The sequence below is a fragment of the Microchirus variegatus genome (genome assembly GCF_963457635.1).
Source record: "Microchirus variegatus genome assembly, chromosome: 11".
NCBI classification, from domain to species: Eukaryota; Metazoa; Chordata; class Actinopteri; order Pleuronectiformes; family Soleidae; genus Microchirus; species Microchirus variegatus.
The window spans coordinates 17230217-17249886 of record NC_139812.1 but is presented as its reverse complement, the minus strand read 5'-3'; the positions used below and the strand labels follow the sequence as shown (position 1 = coordinate 17249886).

The 19670-nt window shown below is 41.0% G+C and overlaps 1 protein-coding gene across 13 annotated transcripts in view; it reads left to right on the top strand.

The window, feature by feature from the left end:
- The window catches only part of LOC310934104 (neurexin-1a-like), a gene marked incomplete at both ends in the record, with an annotated part of 227211 nt that extends 208790 nt beyond the window's left edge, over nt 1-18421 (top strand). For 8 of the 13 annotated variants that reach the window (XM_083897740.1, XM_083897747.1, XM_083897748.1 and 5 more), the window contains 2 exons: nt 4116-4203; nt 18117-18421. In XM_083897740.1, coding sequence (XP_083753866.1) covers nt 4116-4203; nt 18117-18421 — 393 coding nt within the window. The remainder of the gene's footprint in view (nt 1-4115; nt 4204-18116) is intronic. The other 5 variants (XM_083897741.1, XM_083897738.1, XM_083897739.1 and 2 more) reach the window with 1 other exon arrangement.
- Nucleotides 18422-19670: the final 1249 nt, after the last annotated feature.

Genomic DNA, 19670 nt, shown 5'->3' with positions numbered 1-19670 from the left:
CACTCGACATTATGCAAAGCATCATGGGATCCCATTTTCACGTAGAGATTAAGAAAATCTGCTCTGTTGGTAATTATTAAAAAACAGTATCATAAATAACAGTATAAATGTAGGAAATGAAATAGCTGCGTATGGGGCTCTTTTGGATGTTTTGTTTTATACATGTACCAATTATTCCTCAAAGGGAGAGACTCTCATGCTACCGATTTATAAAAAGACAGGATTTCTGACATTCTGAAGAACATTTAAACAGATCTTAACAAGCAACAGATTATAGATATGTATTAAAAAAAAAACATTAGTATAAAATTGGGAGTTTTATACTCCTTTGGAACAATAACATGGTTTTATATGTATATAGCATAAAAACTGAAAAGCAAACAGAAAACATCCAGCATCCTCAGTGGAGTACATTACCGGGACAGTAGAGGGATGCTTCGGATAAACCTTTCAGATACCTCGAGCGTCCTCCTGACTTTCAGCTCGTCTCCAAAGAGACATGTTGTGTGCCAGAGAGCATTCATCAAATTAGAACAGAGAGAAAACAATGTGAAAACCAACGGCTCTCCATGGAGACATACCATGCGAGAGGTTATCGCAGAGAAGGTGTCTCTCAAGCACCTGGGCCAGAAGCACACAGCATCCTCCCTGAAGAGCAGCTTCTCTCTCTCTCTTCACTCCCCCACGTCTCCCTGCACATCCCTGGATTGAGAGGGGAACATACATTCAGGGGAGAGGTGTACACATGTAGTGCATTACAATAAAGCTGCACCTGCTCCATACAGCCATCATTATAGAGTGGCACTGGACATTGGGAACAGTGGGCCACAGACAAGTATTACTGGATCTGTAGATAGACTTGTGTCGGGCAGATTGAGACTTGCTGACCAAGCTTTAGCGGAGCACATGCAGATCATGGGTTGGCGTGGACATCTCATTAAAGAGGACCATTATCAATACACAGAGATCGAAACCAGCATGACAGTGCTAAAGAAAGCACCAGGGCACCTCAGGCTGAGTCAGGCTGGATTTTCTTGGTCCACATCCTCTTTAATGGTTCAATCAGTGCATGAGCCAAGGTCAGTCAATAGCTCTTTTTTTTTTTAACGACAGTCGGTAAATTTCTCTTTGTGCCTTTGTATACGCTCCCCTGACACCTACATTACACTGTATTCATATTAACATAGTCCGATCTTTTGTGTGGACAGAAAAAGAAGTCCTTTTTTTTTTTTTTCTACAAAATGTCCTTTTGTGTGTATTTCAGTCACCCAACTGTCTCTCAAGTTCATCTCAAAGGATTTTGGGTTCTGTGGCTCTGAGTAGAGGCAGATAAATGAGCTGTGTTAAAGGTTTGCCATGGCTTCAGTGCTTTAGTGCTAGATTAATGATGCTTTGCAAGCCCCCCCAGCCTTTGCTTTTAGCATTTTAGAAGTGCGTTCATAAAATGAACTACAGGTACATCTTGTTTATGCGCTTATCTATTGAAGCATCTTACCTGTGGGCATGATGCCCCTTGCATCAATAACTCTGCTGAGCTAATGAAGCCTCCCCAAAACATAATGTATTCACAGAAATCTCTGGAAAGCGATGCCACTTATGGGAGAGGGAAAAAAAAACAGTTTTTATTTTTAAGTAAAAGTCACAGCAGGGTCAAAGTCATCACATGTATATCCCGTGTTATTTAGGACATCTCCCTTAGAAGAGATCTCCTGAGGTTTCACTGTTCTTTTCTGGCACCCGAGCCGAGCTACCTGTCAGTTTTCATCACAGTGGCTAAATTGCATGGTAAGCCCCTCACACATCGCCCGCATTGAATCGTCACGGGTGAAAAAGAAGCCAAGTGTTGGAGGAGGACACCATGAATTCGTAATGTTATTGGATTTGAACCAGGTCATGACCACATCAAAATGTTGACCTTCACGCTAATCCTGGAAGGCAGACTGGTGCCCAGTAACACATGAATTCATTTTAGTGTTTATTTAGAGGCTTACCGCTATACGACACTCACACACACACACACACACACACACAAGATTCATTTAGAAGTGTAGCATAGTGTTGATATTTTGATAGGATCAATGGATTGGACTTTGAGGTGGCTTTACGGTCTCCATCGAGTCACAGTTACACAGACCTTTGTCCTTGGAGGGTGAAATGACTATGGCATTATTTTATGGTGCAGTTATGAAATCATATATCATGCTGCCTTGCCACTAGTTTGAAAGTCTCAAGTGGAATGAAATCTTACATTTATTCCATTACTTATAATTATTGGTATTATTACGTATTGTAGATTTTGGTGTTGCTGTGCACATGAACTCAAAAATAGACGAATAAATGCTTCAACTTGTACATGTATTTGCGAGTGGATTGGGTGTCTTTACCTTTAATTATACAATCAAAGATGGTCTTGTAAAGAGATGAACCAACATACATGTTCATTATTGGAGTTGGAGTTTCAAGGTTCACGCTGTGAGCTTTGAGACCTGAACAAAGACACAGAAACATCTAAATATGAACGCCATACACCTCTGCTCAGGTTATTCTACGGGGAGTTAACCCACATCTACTGCACCCCCATCGCGTTGCTTCCTCTCCGCCTCTCGCAAATAAATCTGAAGGACAGAGTTGAAGCGGGAGGGAGCGAGAAAAAATGTGAAAGGTGGAGAGAGAGAGAGAGAATGAGAGTGGGAAGGTGGGAAGAACAGAGAGGGAGTATTGATTCCTTGATTCTCGTACCTCTGCCAGTGAGCGCATAGTGTCAAGATCTCCTGCCAGGAAAAACAAATCACAAGGCTGAAGTGATGGATGTGGCACTCCAGGATCCGGCGGTTTTGCCATCTGGATGGCCGACACTGTATATCAGCCTCATGCACAGCAAATTAAATTTACATTTGGACGGCTTCCCCGGGCCTTACCCAGCACAGATGCACAAAAAAACAGCCGTCCACCACAACTCCCTTAATGGGTTTGATCTATCATTTCCATGTCTATTATGTAAAGATGATGTCGGTCCATGTTCGCAATGTCAGAATGATTTTACAGTCACAACGGAATTGCATTATGTGCAGCCAAATGGATGTTAAAATGACATCACCTTTAATTTCCGTTAAGATGAGTCAATACTAATCCAACTTGCAGGAATCTTTCAATGCACAGTCAAACATCAGTGAAATAATGGCTCAAATTGAATAAATTCATCTTCATTTTTGGAACCTAATGCATCGCTCATCTTTGTTAATGCATACCCCAGAGTATATAATACCTAAGTAGAATGAATACTGTTAAGCATTCATTTGGGGATATATAAATAAGCATCAAAGGGACGAGTAGATGTGCAAGGCTAAATGTATAGCAGTAGGTTATTCAGCCAAGTAGAGCACCGTAACTGAAAATCTAACGCAGCCCCAAAGAGGCTGCCATGCTTAAGTGAAATGACCTTTAACGCAGAGCCGATCAAATGGCCTAAAGCAAGACTATTAAAGACCACTGCAGTATAATGTTTTACAGTGTGCTGTTTTCTGCTCTTTTGTTTGCCCTTTACCTTTTTGGAAGAGAGAAAAATGTATTGTGTTTGGTGGATGAGTAAGTGCAATGAAACTGCAGTCGGAATAAACATGGCAGTGTCATACAATGAAAGAAATAACGTGAAATATTGATTTGAACCTCCAATGCTCTGGCCTTCGTCCTCGGTCTCTTCTCTATGCTCTCATGGCTAGTTGTCCTCTGAATGTCAGAGGTGTTTTGTGATGCCTCTTAATAATCCCTTGAAGGGCCACGCAAAGCCACACAACTCCAGCACAAATTGAGCATGCGACTTGACAATTGTGTGATGAACATTAGCCTCCACTGTTCCTCAAAGATCAGACCCAATTTCTGCGAGCATGGCGTTGCCTGGAAAACAGCGCCACAGCACGCCACGCAGCGTGTGACCGCGTTGACAGATAAATCCAGCAGCCAAACAGTAAAGCTTGTCTGGATTCACATCTCATCTCATCCTGCTCTCCCTAAACCTAACCCTCCGGAAACACCACTATTGTATATTTTACTCCACTGATGCAGTATGAAGTATTTTGCGCCCCCTCACCAATTTGTGTGCCTCTCTCTCTTTGCAGACGACCGATGACTTGCTGGTGGCGTCAGCTGAATGTCCAAGCGATGATGAGGACATTGATCCCTGTGAGCCGAGCTCAGGTGGGTTAGGTTAGTCATCTCTTTTTTTTATTCTACTTCTCTCTGGGTGTGTCATTGTGTCTCTGTGTGTCAAAGCAGACCCCCATCAAGACACTCCAGGCTGCACAAGCCGTGTTTAAATGAGCAGACTGGAGTCTTAGTTAGAGCTTGAGCACTTCTCAGAGGCAGAGTTGCTCTTCGTGTATGTGGCTATACCACTGACTTCATAATACAGCAAGCTGGAGGCTCTTTATTAGTTCTGTCTGGGAAGCTTCCACTACAGAGTGTGTGTGTTTTTTTTTCCCTCTTCATGTTTTTATATTTCAGTGTCCTGGAGCATCAAATATAACTGCGGTAAAATGTTTACATTCATTTATGGCTGTAATATTCATGGTCTATTTATGTAAGCACTTTAGCCATCAACCTTATGTTGGAATCAGCTTTGAAGGAGGCGTGTATTTGTTTGTTACATTCTAAGATCAGTGCCAGTCTCATTCTGTATCTGCCCACTTAATAATGAAGCCACAGTCAGGATTAGCTAAGTTAAACAGAAAGCAGGAGGAAAAAGCTGGCTTGGTTTGTGTCTACTTGTATATTAGCATGCTATTTCCATTGCTTAAAGCGGACCTAGAAGTTCCAATTAACGCTGTTTTTTTAGTGTGTATCTGCGTCCTTACCTTGTTTAAGAAGCCCTGAAGGTTCTAGACAAACAGTTCAGCCATTGCTGAGAACGCTGTGTTTTATTGTAATCTCGGACTCAGCGAGATCTCTTAAAAAACCCGGTCCGGTTACGTAAACACCGGTTCTCCGGAACAGCAGATCGTCCTGCTCCGGGCACTAGTCCGGGCACATCCGGTTGCGTATACATTGAACCGCAGAAGAAGAATAACGTCCGTTGTGGAGGTGTTTCACGAGCGACAGTGTCTTCTGACTCCGGGTCAAAGTCATAAAAGGGACTGCGGCGGGGAGTCGTGACGAAGCTATTTTTAAACATTGTTAAAACAATGTTTTGATAATGAGTAGCAGTCCATCCACCGATCCAGAGGGGGGAGCTGTTCTTCTGAGAGCGGGTGTGCTGAATATGTCACTTCCTGGTTACTGGCCAATCACAAGACTCTGTCTTCTGGGTGTGAGAGTTGAGTCTCAAATCTCGCGGCTGACAAGTGCTTCAAAAAGGACAGATTTCTATCAGCCCGTTTCCAGCAACTAGGAGGTTTTTGATCATAAAAACAAGTTAATGTATGTAAGTAGACCTCCATAACTAACATATATGTGCAACAGGACCACTCTATGTGACCTTTAATTTACACAAAAGGCTAATTCAGAAATATAAAATAAGCTTTTTGGAACTATGTATTAGTTCTTTACTGATCCTGCCATATTTATTACGCCACACTGCTTACAGTGTTTTGAGTGTGTCAGAGCAGGTGTTATTGTTATTGATTTGTACTCGTTTTAACTGTGCAACTATTCATCTTCATCAATTTATGGGATTTGTTTATGGGCAAACAGGGGTATCCACAGAAAGAAAGACAGAGGGAAATAAAGAGAAGACATGCTTGTAATGATCAGAGCCGCATGACACCAACACAGGAACACAGGCAGCAGTATGTGAAGGCTGAGGTTTACACCTGTCCCCACTGTTGTTAATTAAGTTGTGCCGTGAGTGCTGGGAGTTTTTTTTTCCTGTTGTTTCTCGTGTAGCATTTTCCACGATATCTCCTTCTTACAGCCCTTGGAGCTTATGATTGTAGCACATATCAGGCATTTCTCTGCATAAAACAAACAAACAAATCTATTTTGGTCAATAAGTTTAAACCTTGTGTTCGAGAGCCCTGGTGAATTATAAATGAAACAAAGCACTTCTCTTTCCCCTCCAAGTGTGTCCAAATGTCACTGCTTTATCAGCTTTACTTTGACAAATTGGGATTGTAAATGTTTGTTCCCTTCAATGCTGCCAGACTTTTAATCTCTTACCTTGCCACACATGGAAGGCAATTAAGTCTAACCTTAGTGCCCGCCTATGAATAGAAGGATTTTCAAATGCATTCTGAAGTGATGAGAACAGAGAACAATTAAATCCAGACCCAAGGCCCCCACTCCATCTAGCTGTGCTATTGATCAGTGTGTGGTCATAAAACCTTCACTAAATTAATGTCTGCCCCACGGCAAAGACTATCAACTTTCTGCTCTCTCTCTTCTTTCCTGTTCCCTTTTGCCTTCCACTTGCAAGATTAGCTTTGCCACAGTTCCTATAACTCGCACACGGCTCATTTGAGTGATATTCCCGATGGACGGCATCACAATAGCTACGTCCAATGTACATCTGCTAACTCTGACAAATGCCGTACACAAGAGATTGGTTTGTGTACTCATTCACACCAGCAGCTTGCATTATGATATTTTTTGACAAGGGCATCTGCCAAAACATCAGTTGTGAACTGTGTGATGCACAGGGACGCACAGTCCCAGAGCAGAGTATCCCTCTCCCTCTGTGATCACTGAAGGGGATTTGACACCAGAGCTTCTGGCTCCCTGGGAGGCAGCTGTCTAGCACCGTATCCTGATTAATATCTACATTCAGAACCATTCACACGCTCCACCAAGCACTCGCCACATCTCAGATGGTGTTGCTGTGCACAAAAGAACTGGATCCACTCTTGCCCTTAAAGAACTACTTTCTCACGTTACTGTCCGGCCAATTCCTTTAATGACACCCAACAATAATATCATTTTTCCTTGCAACACCTTGACAATCTGCTCAGTCTGCAAACTCAAAGCAAGAGACATTATGCAGACCCCTTTGGTATCTCTCGCTCTCTCTCATACTCAGGCTTTGCAGCACCTGTGTACTGTTGGGTGATGTTGATGCATAAGTGATCCCTTGAGGTGAGCTTAAAAAATTAGATAGATAATATGAGTTATCTATGGCCCAAGGTCAGCTGAGATCATCATCATCTTGTCCCACAATGTCAGCCACTGAGTGACATCAATCGGGTACATTTACTTTTTTGCCTTTATTTCTCTTCCTCGTGGAAACCATGGATAACCAGTGGTACCAGCAGAGCTTATCACCCGGCAAGATTCCGATTAGATCATACTGCAGCAAATCGAATCCTCCCCCTGGTTTGGGAAACCACAAAGGAATATACAGGCACATGGCGCTGTAATACATCTGATCAGTAATAGGAAGCTGGTTTTGCGAGTGTGCATATACAGTAGTACTCAGACACTGAATATCAACGTGTCAGGCACACGTTAATGCATAAATGGTCGCAATGGCCACTGTGATTAATGTTAAACAGGGCTAATATAATTTAATTTAATTTGATTTAATTTAATTTAACAGACTGCAATAACATTATGACCTAATGTGCTTTTCAGGCATTTCCTGTTTTAGATTCTGACATTTATCTCAAACTAGTTAAGCGTTTTTTTAACTAAAGTCTCTGCGTGCGTGTGTTTGTGATTATGTATCCTTAAGTGTCAGCAATCACCCAGAGAAAATATAGATGTGGTCCCGGGCGTATGAAAATAGCTTGGCAAACACTTCAAGAGTCTGGCTGGTGCTGATTTTCAAGTACCAACCTCAGCTTTCATTGTGAAAGTTAATGGAAGAGGTTGTCGCTGAGCTGCATGGGGTCAGATGGAAAGAATATCTCTTTCCTACCTGCTTTATTTCATGGGCGTCATGCAGATTGTTGATGGAGGGCAGCTGCTGCACAGAGACCCATATTCAAGGTTACATCCTGCATTGCCTTTGTTCTTCATTATTTGTTTTTTCCTCTGCTGCTAGTCCTCCATTCTTGGGTCAAATATTACTAAATTCTTGTCGCTATATCCATATTTCGTAGATAATGGTGCCTACTGACGTGTGTCATTCACAGCAAATCCTGAGAACTCGGCGTATAAGCTTTTTAGTGTATTGTTTTTATCACCAAAACATTCTCCCTAAAGCATTTTTTCTCCCCAAAATATCAAACTACTCCTTTATTTATGGGTATTTATGGGTAAGAGTGTTCACCCAAAAAAATAGAGTGTGTTGTTGCTAAATGCAGATAAACTAGGAAATGGACAGTGAAGTGAGTATAATTTGAAATAAAATGTTCAAAAGGAAATGCTCATATGGGAGGATTCCTTTTTTTTCCCTTTTTTTTTACTTGCACTTCTCCGATCTCTCTCCCATATTTTTTTTGTGGCAGAGTTCATAAAAGTAGAAAGTTATATCCAAATTATAACACTTGCTGCATCAACCACCGTTCGTCTTTTATGTGTTGATATTATGCAGCCGTCTTCATTTCACAAGAAATCTCATTATTCTCAGTTTCCCTTGCCTGTCACTTTGGATTGCCTATAGGCAGGTTAAGGTTAATCATCTCTAGTTTGTGCTTCTGTCCGTGCTCTCTTATCTGTTTTCTTTCCTGAAGCAATAATGTGTTTGACATTTGTGTTAATAGATTTAATGTATTGTTGAATACACCAATACATTGAGTATATAAAAAAAAATCAAATGGCAAATTATTATGTTTTTTTTAAACCCAGTGGCAACGGATGTAATGCAAGTAGAGAAAGGACTAAATTATTGTTTTAAAATTGGCCGTGAGATTAATGAAACATCAAGAGCACTGTGCTGTCTTAAGAGGTCACTGCCCACATTTAATAGGTTATTCAATCATACCCAGCTGTTTATTCATTCTTTCCTTTGTTGAGCACAGTGGCACGCACATCGGCAGCAGCCTGCCTGCTAGAAGAGATGCTTTCACAAATGGAAAAAAAATGCCTTCTCAAAACTGGATTTCTACTGAATGTGATCAGAGCTGATGCCCACTGAAACATCCCAATGACCTTCAAGCAGAGCACAAAACATTTCTTTGAGGCTAGTGTGTACTTTGACAATTTGCAGAAAAGCTCAAGGAATTTTGCCTCTCTTTTTTTTTTGCACTCTTTCAGCAGGGATTGTGTCATTCAAGCTTTCTCTCTACACCCTATTTTAAATCAAGTGTGTTCTGAGAGGAAAAAAAAAACAGGATTTCACGCTCGCTGTCACTCTTCACTGATCCTGCCATAATATTTATATTTTCAATTACTTTTATTTTTTGACCACAAGCCGTCACTGATGCTCACGCTATGAGTCTGTTTAAGTAAGTAGGACATGAAAGACTTTGCTTTCCAAAAAAGGAAGCCCTGCCAAAGGTCAATGACGATGATAGCACAAGTAAATTATGGCTTTTAAAATCACCCACAATGTATAATTTGATGATCTAATATGTTAACTGGCACCTCTTTAAAAACCTCTGATCTGTGCACTTAATATCATGGTATATAACATTTTGTTTTGAGAAATTACACCAAAATACTATTCCCATAACATTACCTAGCAGCTTCTAATTCGTCTTGTCAAGCTGTGCACCTACATACCCTAATATGTAACCTGATTCCTAAGACGTCTAATCAAGAGATTAATTTCATACTTGTGTTCAAGCCGAGTAAGCATTACCTTCCTCTTTCATCTCACCCCTGGGTTTGGCTTAAACTGCACCACACCTTTCACTGTGCTAAATCCAACACCATTTAATAATTCTCACTTGGACCTCATTTCAAGCTTGCTCAGCTCTCAGTTCATCATCCACCATCGGCATGAGCAGAGCCCCTTCAAACTCAAACATGCATGCTGTCATCAGGCATACTGCCAGCATGTCACAAGTACAGGATGGCTTGTATCACTTCTTGAGGACACTCAGATAATTAAAGAGGGAAGAGGGATTTAATAAGTGTTTGGCCGAGCGGCAGAGATGGAGTGACCTGTCTGCAGACTGATCCCCAACTATATGATGGCTCAGACAGCTTGTGATTATGAGTGGATATGTGCAGCAAGAAGATGGTCTAACACTAATCCGGCTGAATTACAGCAATGTGTCACTTAGTAGCCTTGGTTGCTTTAAAGCACATATGTCAAACTCAAGGCCCGGGGGCCATATGTGGTCCGCCACGTCATTTTATGTGGCCCGCGAGTGGTTAATTGGTCTTAAAAATCTGTGTTAAAATAGGTCTATGCTGCTTTAAGGCGTGCATTGAACATAAACTACATTTCCCACAATGCACGGCGATTGCATTACTCTCAAAGTGACGGCATCACCATTGCGGTCCAGGTTACATCTATAATGCATCATATTTGTAACTTGAATAAGTATTAAATCCAGAAAGTTATTTAGCAATATGTTACAGAGTATTTACCTTTATTGTACATTATATTTGGTTACATTTAGTTACATTTATTCTGTATGACAGTTACATCTGGCCCTTTGAGGGTAACCATTATGCCAATGTGGCCCTCAGAGAAAATGAGTTTGACACCCCTGCTTTAAAGGCATCCCACAACCCCGTAATGTAACCCGGGTTCGTGATTCAAAGTGAACTGTGGAGTTAAATTCAAGACTTGGTTCAACATGTAACCGGGCCCACTGTGGTGTAGGTTACAAGAAGACCCGGGCTCCTGGGTTCGAGCCCTGGTTGGAGGAGTTTGCATGTTCTCCCCGTGTGTGCGTGGGTTTTCTTCGGGTTCTCTGGCTTCCTCCCACATTCCAAAAACATGCAATAAGGGGAATAGGTAAAGTAGTGTGGTTGTAGTGGTTGTTTGTCTCAGTCCTGGTGATGGACTGGCGAACTGTCCAGGGTGTACCCAGCCTATTGCCTTATGTTAGCTGGCCCACGACCCTCCGGTGGAGGATAAAGCAGTAGATGATGGATGGATGGATGGATGGTTCAACACGTAACCCAACAATGTCAACACCAAACCAATGAGAGTGTGAGTGAGTTCACAACTAGATTCTTTATTAAAACACTGGACACCAGCTTCCTACACTAGACAAGACAAATATAAATAGGCAGTGCACTTAACTGTGAGGAGATCCTATCATAGACCCAAGACTATTTACCACCTGTGTGCATTCATCACTGCACTACAACAACACAAGCAGGAGTGAATCCTGTATAACTGCTCCCCACCCACTGCACTGCCTAGAAATAAAAAGAAAACAACATAAACAAGGTTGTTGGGCCAGGTTTACAAGACTTTAAAATGTAGTTCAATATATACAACACGAGTCAGAAAATCTGCCTCTTAGAGTTTCTTTTCCCAAAGGGGTAGAAGTCGTGTGATTATTTGGGTATTAAATGTTATAAAATGACTACAATTACAACTCGTCACTATACAAATTTAAAGATCTGGCAACAGCCACTAAGTCTCAACCCACTCCAGCCATGGCCACACTAAAAAAAACTAAACATAAGACAATAAAATCTTTATTCTAAAAAACACAAATGGCCTTTTGACTCATATATCTTACCTGCAGAGACAAAACAGCCCTGCCACACATCTACCTTGCATCAGAGCAGACAAAGGAAGAGTAATGGCTACCATCTGTTCATATAAAGGCGGAGAGTTTTTACTCAGCCTGTCTTTAAGGACACTATATTTTGATGTGAGCTCTGACGATAATCTTTCAAAGATGCAAGATGCACTGCCTATGCTTGTCATAATGCTGCAGTTCCAAGGTCACTTTTATCACCATCTTACCATATTAACTTAATTATTTAAATTATGTTTGGCTGATAAACCAATGGGTGTCATGATGAGTGCATCCATTTGCCAAAAAAGCGCTGTCCATGTGCTCCCTACAGAATACTCTTCACCTACTGCCATCACAGGATAATGAAAGGTCATGGCCATTCTGTCTTTACAATATATCCTAAGTAGTCCTGGTTGCTTCATTACCTCTCAACAAGCTCCATGTTCACCTGAAGTTATACCCCCCTCCTTTGTCCGTTTGCTCCGGTCAACCTGCTCACGCTGTCACAAATTACCAAACAAATGAACCCTCTCGCTGCAGACAAATGAGGAGAAATAGGCTTTGAAGAGGACCATCTATTCAAATCCCACCTGACAGAGCGGAATCTCTGATCCCATTGCTCTCCTTTGGAGCATGAGGCGAAATGAAGTCAGGCAGAAATAAAAGGAATCACATCGGGAATTGCACAGGCTTTCTTTAAATGACAGGTTCCAATGCACTGTGCTAATATATGATGCAAGCTCATGTATCTTTACTCTGTTCACTTAAAAGTAAGAGAAAATATCAAATGAACCCCGGAATAATCACAACACTAAAGCCACTCCTCACTGCCTCTCTCTGTATTTTAAATTACCAGTCAAGCTATTTTCCTTTCTCTGCTATTTGTCAGGGTCACATGTATGATCGTCTGAAATCCTTGGTTTACATTTTTCCTTTCTGCATGCAGACATCTCACCAAAGTTTGGTGAAAGAAAATGATGTGCGGGCCAAATGAAACAAAATATATATAGCTCGGACAACATTATGGTCTGAATGTAATACTGTAATTTAAGTCTCACTCTGGAATGAGACAGAGAGGGCATAGTTATTCTGGCAGCCTCTGCAATCCTTCAAAAGTTAACCCCCCTGGGTTTATCACTTCACAAGTGCACCCCTGCTATGCTGCCATGAAGCTCGGCACCACTTTAAGGTCATTTTCCCCATGTCTAATTTTACCGTTGGGTAGGCTCGAGTAGAACATATAAGAGCAGCCATCATCTTAAACACTTGTTTCAGGCGTTATTTCTCTCTCACTTTATGCGCCACCATTCTGAGGTGATGGACTGCTAATGAACAGACAGGCACGTGTATTTAGACTGAGGTCTTATGAGGCGGTCTCTTCAAGGCCATCTTCTGTGCCAAAATACTGTGCCAGCTTGAGGGCTCCGTGGGTGGGGCGGGCAGGGCTTACAGCCATGCTCATAGGTGACAAATGAGCCGCATCATCAAGTGTATCAGATAATCTCAGGGACCACAACAGATCCCTATCTGCTATCAAGTGACCGTTTTGATTGACACTGCTGGGACTAAATGCAAACTAATGAGCTGTAATGGAAGCTAATATTTCTGGACTAAACATGGCTGTGTCAGCACTTAGCTAACTGCAGTTTTAATCCTATAATGAAAGAAGAAGAAAAAAAAGCTGTGGCCTGTTGATTTAGGGCTTCTCGAGTCTCTGTGAATATAGCCTGCAGGGTGCCAATCAACAGATCCACCCTAGAGGAAATAAAGCCCAGATCTTGACGTGTTAGATCACCGAGGGAAGAACAGTGCACTATACTGTTACCACAGTTTTAATTCCTGATATGGCAGACTGAGACCACCTGCCTCCAGAACTCCTCCAACTGTCACCTCGCTGTAGGAGCCAGCTGTGGTCTCATCATCTACAACCCTCAACTGCCACATCCACAGTTAACCTCCTTCATCCTTCATCAACCCCGCTACGCTCTCTCCACTCTCGACCTTTTGACCCAGAACAAAGGATGGATAGCAAACATAAAAGTAACTCACCATTAAATGCATGCACCGTGGCTTGCTATAGGGAAAAGCCATGTCAACTAGTGGCTTTTGCCTACAAGGCGAGAGCATTCTTCACACCTGTCTGAAAGCATAAGAGGGCTTGTCACAAGCAGAGCTAATCTGTTGCAACGCTTAGTCACACTCAATCCCCCAGTTGTAGTGTGCTCATGTCCTTGAATGTCTGCTGGCATTGGGAATATACTTGGGCTGCTGATCAGCCTAACTACGGAGGAAAACATGTCGATGAACTGCAGCATCTCCTCTTCCTGGCAGACAGTGGGCCCCCCTCTGAAAATTTCAAATTTTCCATGGCCTTTGGCCGGGCATGGACGAGGTCCACCACAAGAAGACATTTGTGCCATCTGTGTGGGTCATCAGAGAAGATGATGCCCATTCAAAGTGATGTTTGTCTAAACAGTGAGCTGTCACTCCGAAAGAGCCATGAATGCAATCAAAGAAGAGCTTTGTCTTCGACAACCATTAAGGCTGAGTGAGACACAAGAGAGATAACAATGAAGAGAGCTATCAGAGACTAAAGAGTGCTGTATTATAATTTGGATAGCAGTCAGAGAGTAAAGTGGGCCTGCTGATACTCACTGCCTTATTCACTGGTGAACATGATTCCCTAAAGTGCAGCATGCGATCGTTCATTGACAAAAGTATTTTTTTTCCGTAATCACTTTGACAGTGGTTGATAGTTTAGGCCACAAACTATATATTTTACATACTGTTGTAATAGACTTTTTAGATATTGAATTTAGTTGATTTTGCTTTACTACCATGTGACAGTACAGACTTTCCACTGCGCATTTCCAGACACTGATAATTTAACATTCAAAATTCATGGTTGTGTTGTTGTACACTGTGATAGATAAATCCAATGTAAGCATTGATATTGGAGGCCTGGATATTGCTTTGGAAATGTGTGTTTCCACTCTTTGCAATTTGAGGTATAGAAAGAAAATAGACCTATCCTACTGTTGTTTTTAATGAGTCTTCAATGAGAACAAGCTTGTTTTGCTCCTGCTCAGAAAAGTTAGTCAGTTATGAACAAAGAATGAATGTGACACAAAAGAACAAGGTGATTAAGATGCACTTCAATAGGAGCAAAATGTTGTTTTTCATGTCTCTTCCTTTTGATGATGGAGAGTCACTCTGTGATACAAACTAAAGGTTCGAACTCAGTGTCATTCTGATAAAGAACAAAGGACTGAATAATGAACAGACAATGTTGTGGTTTCTAGTTTAGAGCGAAATTTGGTCCAATATCAAAGCTGAAGATTTTTTATTTATTTGTTCCTGAAACCAATAAATGCCCTTGGAAACACACGTATCAAAAGTCAAACAGAAAATTGAGATAGTTTGCAAATCCATGTAGACTCCCAACTTCCTCACATCAATATTAATGAATGTTCATATGAATATTATAGTTACTATTAATGTATATGCTGGTATGTGCTCATATATAGCCATGTCTCAGGAATATGTTTCAATATATAATGTGGAGTTCATTAAATTGGCTCTCTGTGTGCTGGAGTATAGCCTTGCCCAGTGGATGTCACAACCGGTCTTAAAAGCTTTAATGCACAGTGCTGTAGCCCCTCGACGGCACTAATGAAGAGCCGACTTCAAATGCCCTCACATAATCTAATGTATCATGTATATGAAATACCGCAAGAGCATATATAAACTATACGTGTTCAGGATGTGTATACATGTGTAAGTGGGAATAATGGCGTCTTATATTCTTCAAAGTATTTCACTAATAAACTCAAAGGTCTTAAACTATGAACCCCCAGCCTTTTATGAATCACTGTGCTCAACTACCACATAAGAATCTAACATGTTTTTAAACTAAAATGAAAAGAATAGTTTCAGCCCAAAATAAATTTAAATCACACCCACCATATTTTAACCCACTTAAAGGTCACATAGAGTGGTCCTGTTGCACATATGGTAGTTATGGAGGTCTACTTACATACATTAACTTGTTTTTATGGTCAAAAACCTCCTAGTTGCTGGAAACGAGCCGATATAAATCTGTCCTTTTTGAAGCACTTGTCAGCCGTGCTATTTCAGACGTAAATCTCGCCTGAGAAGACAGACTGTCTTGTGATTGGCCAGTACCCCGGAAGTGACATTCGGCACACCTGCTCTCAGAGGCGCAGCTCCCCCCTCTGGAACGGTGGATGCACTGCTACTCATTATCAAAACATTGTTTTAACAGTGTTTAAAAAATAGCTTCGTCACGACTCCCCGCCGCAGTCCCTTTTATGACTTTGACCCAGAGTCAGAAGACACTGTCGCTCGTGAAACACCTCCACAACGGACGTTATTCTTCTCCTGCGGTTCAATGTACGCAACTGGATGTCACCGGACTAGTGCCCGGACCAGGAGGATCTATTACGGGATTTTCAGAGATCTCGCTGAGCCCCGAGATTACAATAAAACACAGCGTTCTCATTGGAACTTCCGGTCTAGTTCTGCTTAAATTAAAAATTGTGCTTCACCACGTTGTGCAGTATATATGATACTTAAATAGTATTATGCACTTAGCAGTCTACCAGTATCAATTCTTTCTTAAGTGAGCAGTTAATATTCTTTGACCAAGAAAGATAACAGCTTATGCAGGGTAACAAAAATAGCAGCATACTTTACTCAGTAAAAAATAGATGCATAAATCAAACAAAATCCTGTATCCTTATCATATACTACATTGTCTTTTGTTTTTTTTTCCCCCAATGCTAACATTCTCTTGCAATTACATCACTTCCTCTCCTTCTGCCAGTAAATGGCCTTTAAAATAATCTTTAACATCAGTCCGTCCTTCCATCATCGCCGTCGCTGCTAAGCAGCCGGTCTCAGCTGACATTGGCAGAGAGGCAGGTTACGTCCAGACAGATCGCCAGACATCAGTCCATCGCAGGGACGACACACAGAGACAACCATTCACAGTCACTCTCACATCTAGACAGACCTTATTGAGGTCATTAGGATGTCCAGGTAGAACCATCGGTCACATCGGCACCGAGTCAGACGCACAACTGTACAGAGTTTTAGGGTTATTACTCTTAGGTTGTCTCGTGCAAATACAAATGCAAGTGTAAATCTTCCCGTCAAGTATGTGTGAGCTGAACCCATCTGTAAATCATTCAAACATTTTGTGTCCCACTCGTGCAGAACCGAGATGCTTTCATTTTCCAAATGTTTGTGTGGAGTATTTGGATTTCGCAAATGCGTCAAAAAGGAGCTTAAGCAGAAATGATGACTCCCACAAAAACACACACAGAGAGATGTGCCAGGAGGACTGGATAATATCAGGGGGGGGCTTATGTGTTTTCAGAATATGCTCCATTATGTGGCACCATTTCAGAGCAGACGTGGGGACAGCCTTTGGCAAAAATCTGCTGAGTCAAATGAAGAATTGTTTCTTTCTGAAGGATTTATTTTCACACATGACATGATACAGTCGTGCCGCCTGAATTGATAGCGAATGTTGTAAATGCGGTGTCTCGATTCATATCTATGCTGTACAACATGGTAGAAACGGTGCATTTTTAACATCCCTGTCTTCTTTTCAGACTTAGTTCAACATTCAGCAACTCTCTCCACAGTACAGAATGTCACCACCACTCTCCCAAATATGAACAATAGAGTGAATTATAAATATCATCAGGATAATGCTCTGCAAAAAAAAAAGTGTGACACTGACAGGATAAACAGCATGCGCTTAAGCCTAAGTCTAAAAAAAATGTCCATCTCCTATTTTTATTGAAAACCCTAATCTACTTAACTTTCTTCGGTGTCTTCTAATATTGACTGTCATTTCAAAGTGATGTCCACAGTAATCTTGGATTTTGTGACAATCAAAAGATACCAAGAGTTAAGAATAAGATAAATCCTCTGGGGGTTTTTTTTTTGTCAGCCAAAACTGTCAAGATTCACATTCTGCATTTATTTTAATACATTAAGTCAGAAATAATCTGACTGCTACCTTCTCATCTTTAACCCGTAACGTCATTTCATTTCAGATCATGAATGATTGACCTTGGTTTTTGTCTCTTCGCATTGTGGAATTGGATTCTACGGAGCCACCGAAGTGACGAGAAAAAAAAAAAAATGACGAAATTTTTTTTTTTTAAATCTTGAGTTTCAAAGTCGAGATCTCGAGTTTCCCAAAAAATATGAAAAAAAAATTTTGGGGAAAAAAAAATGTTTTGAATTTTGTTTTTTCATCATTTTTTGAAACTTCCAAAAAATCATGATTTTTTTGTGTTTTTGGGAAACTGGAGATTTCAATAATTTTTTTTTTTTCGTCTTTTTTTTTTTTTCTCATGTCACTTCGGGGGCTCCGTAGGATTATTTTCTATAATGGAGCAAATTAATTCATTTTAGCAGCATCTGTATTTTTGCTTTAACCTCTTTGATTGATGACTCCAGCATCATCTCCATAAATAAAGTTATAATAATTATAAAATGTAAAAGATGGAGGGCTAAAGATCATTATAGCTAATCCTATCTCTGTCCCCATTGCAGCTAATCCTACTGGATCTGGACCAAAGGGTTTACCAGGCACAACGGAGGTGTTCAGAGAGTCCAGCAGCACAACAGGAATGGTGGTTGGCATAGTAGCAGCAGCGGCACTGTGCATTCTGATCCTGCTCTACGCCATGTACAAATATCGGAATAGAGATGAAGGCTCATACCACGTCGACGAGAGTCGCAACTACATCAGCAACTCCGCACAGTCGAATGGCACCATCGTCAAAGAGAAGCCAGTCAACACTGCGAAGACCTCGAGCAAGAACAAGAAGAACAAGGACAAGGAGTACTATGTGTGATTGTCAAAGCTTTGGTCTTAACCAGATAAACCTTTATGAAAAAAAAAGACAAATCAGGACATCAAAAATGTGTACAGTATAATAAAGATGAACATTATTTAGTCATTTTTCCTAAAAGACAATGCTCTGAAAAGTACATATGAAAAATGAAAAAAAAAAGAACTTTCTGGACTCAAGCACCTGGAGACGGAATACATACAATACAGACAGAGAATGATGGAGATGTGGCTCTGACAACCAGAGGAAATGAACAGCATACATAATATAACATGTCAACCAAACAACTTTAACCCATCAGTGACTTGTTTCTCGGCCGTGACAGTGTGATCTAAACCCCCTTGTTTCTGGTAAGCGAAGGAGCACGGATGCACTTTGCCAGGAGAGGCACAGCATTACAAACGTTGTGTTTTCATTTACATTGCCTGTGTTTGTGTTGTTGGGACTTTTTTCCGAGAGAAAATGACACAATGCATAAATAAATACAGTACATAAACACGCCAAATATTTGAAGCAGAGAAAGAGAAAATGATCGGGGTTTGACAGTGATCTCAACAAGGGGGAAAAAAAATTAAAAATCCCCTGATGGACATCAGTGGAATCAGCCAAAGTACTCACTGAAGAGGAGGTGATGGCCAGCAAAGACTAACACCAGGCTGAAGGAGCCACCGCAGCACGGAAATGCTCATGGATGGCAATTTCTCTTTGAAAGACGTTTATTTAAAAGAATATGTCCATTGTGCCAGTAAGTAAATCTGGAGGCCTTCGTTTTCACACAATGTGAACGCAAAGGAGAGAGTTTCCTCAGAGTGCGGAGGACGTCGCTAACGCCATCACTCCCCGAGCCATGCACGCAAAATTATCTGATTACAGTACATATGTTTATATACAGTACAACCACATCTATATGTGCTTTCTGGACTGTGACAAAGTGGTGTTTTATAGCCTGTTGTATAGATGATGCTAACTATAACTGCTCCTCTACCATTTTTGGAATAAAACAAGTGGGGGGGGGGAAAAAAGGACAAAAAGAAGACATAAATGTTATTACGTGTTGCTAGTCATAGACGATTTTATGAGGACATCTGCAATTTTTTATCAGTTCAGTAATTATTTGATTTCCCCTGGTTTATTTTATTTTTTTGTTGTATTTTTTAAACATGTGTTCCTGCATAGTTTTTTATACAAATCCCATCCAGAGATACATAATCCTGGAGCAGCCATAGCCTATCCATTCCCCAAAACTGCAAAA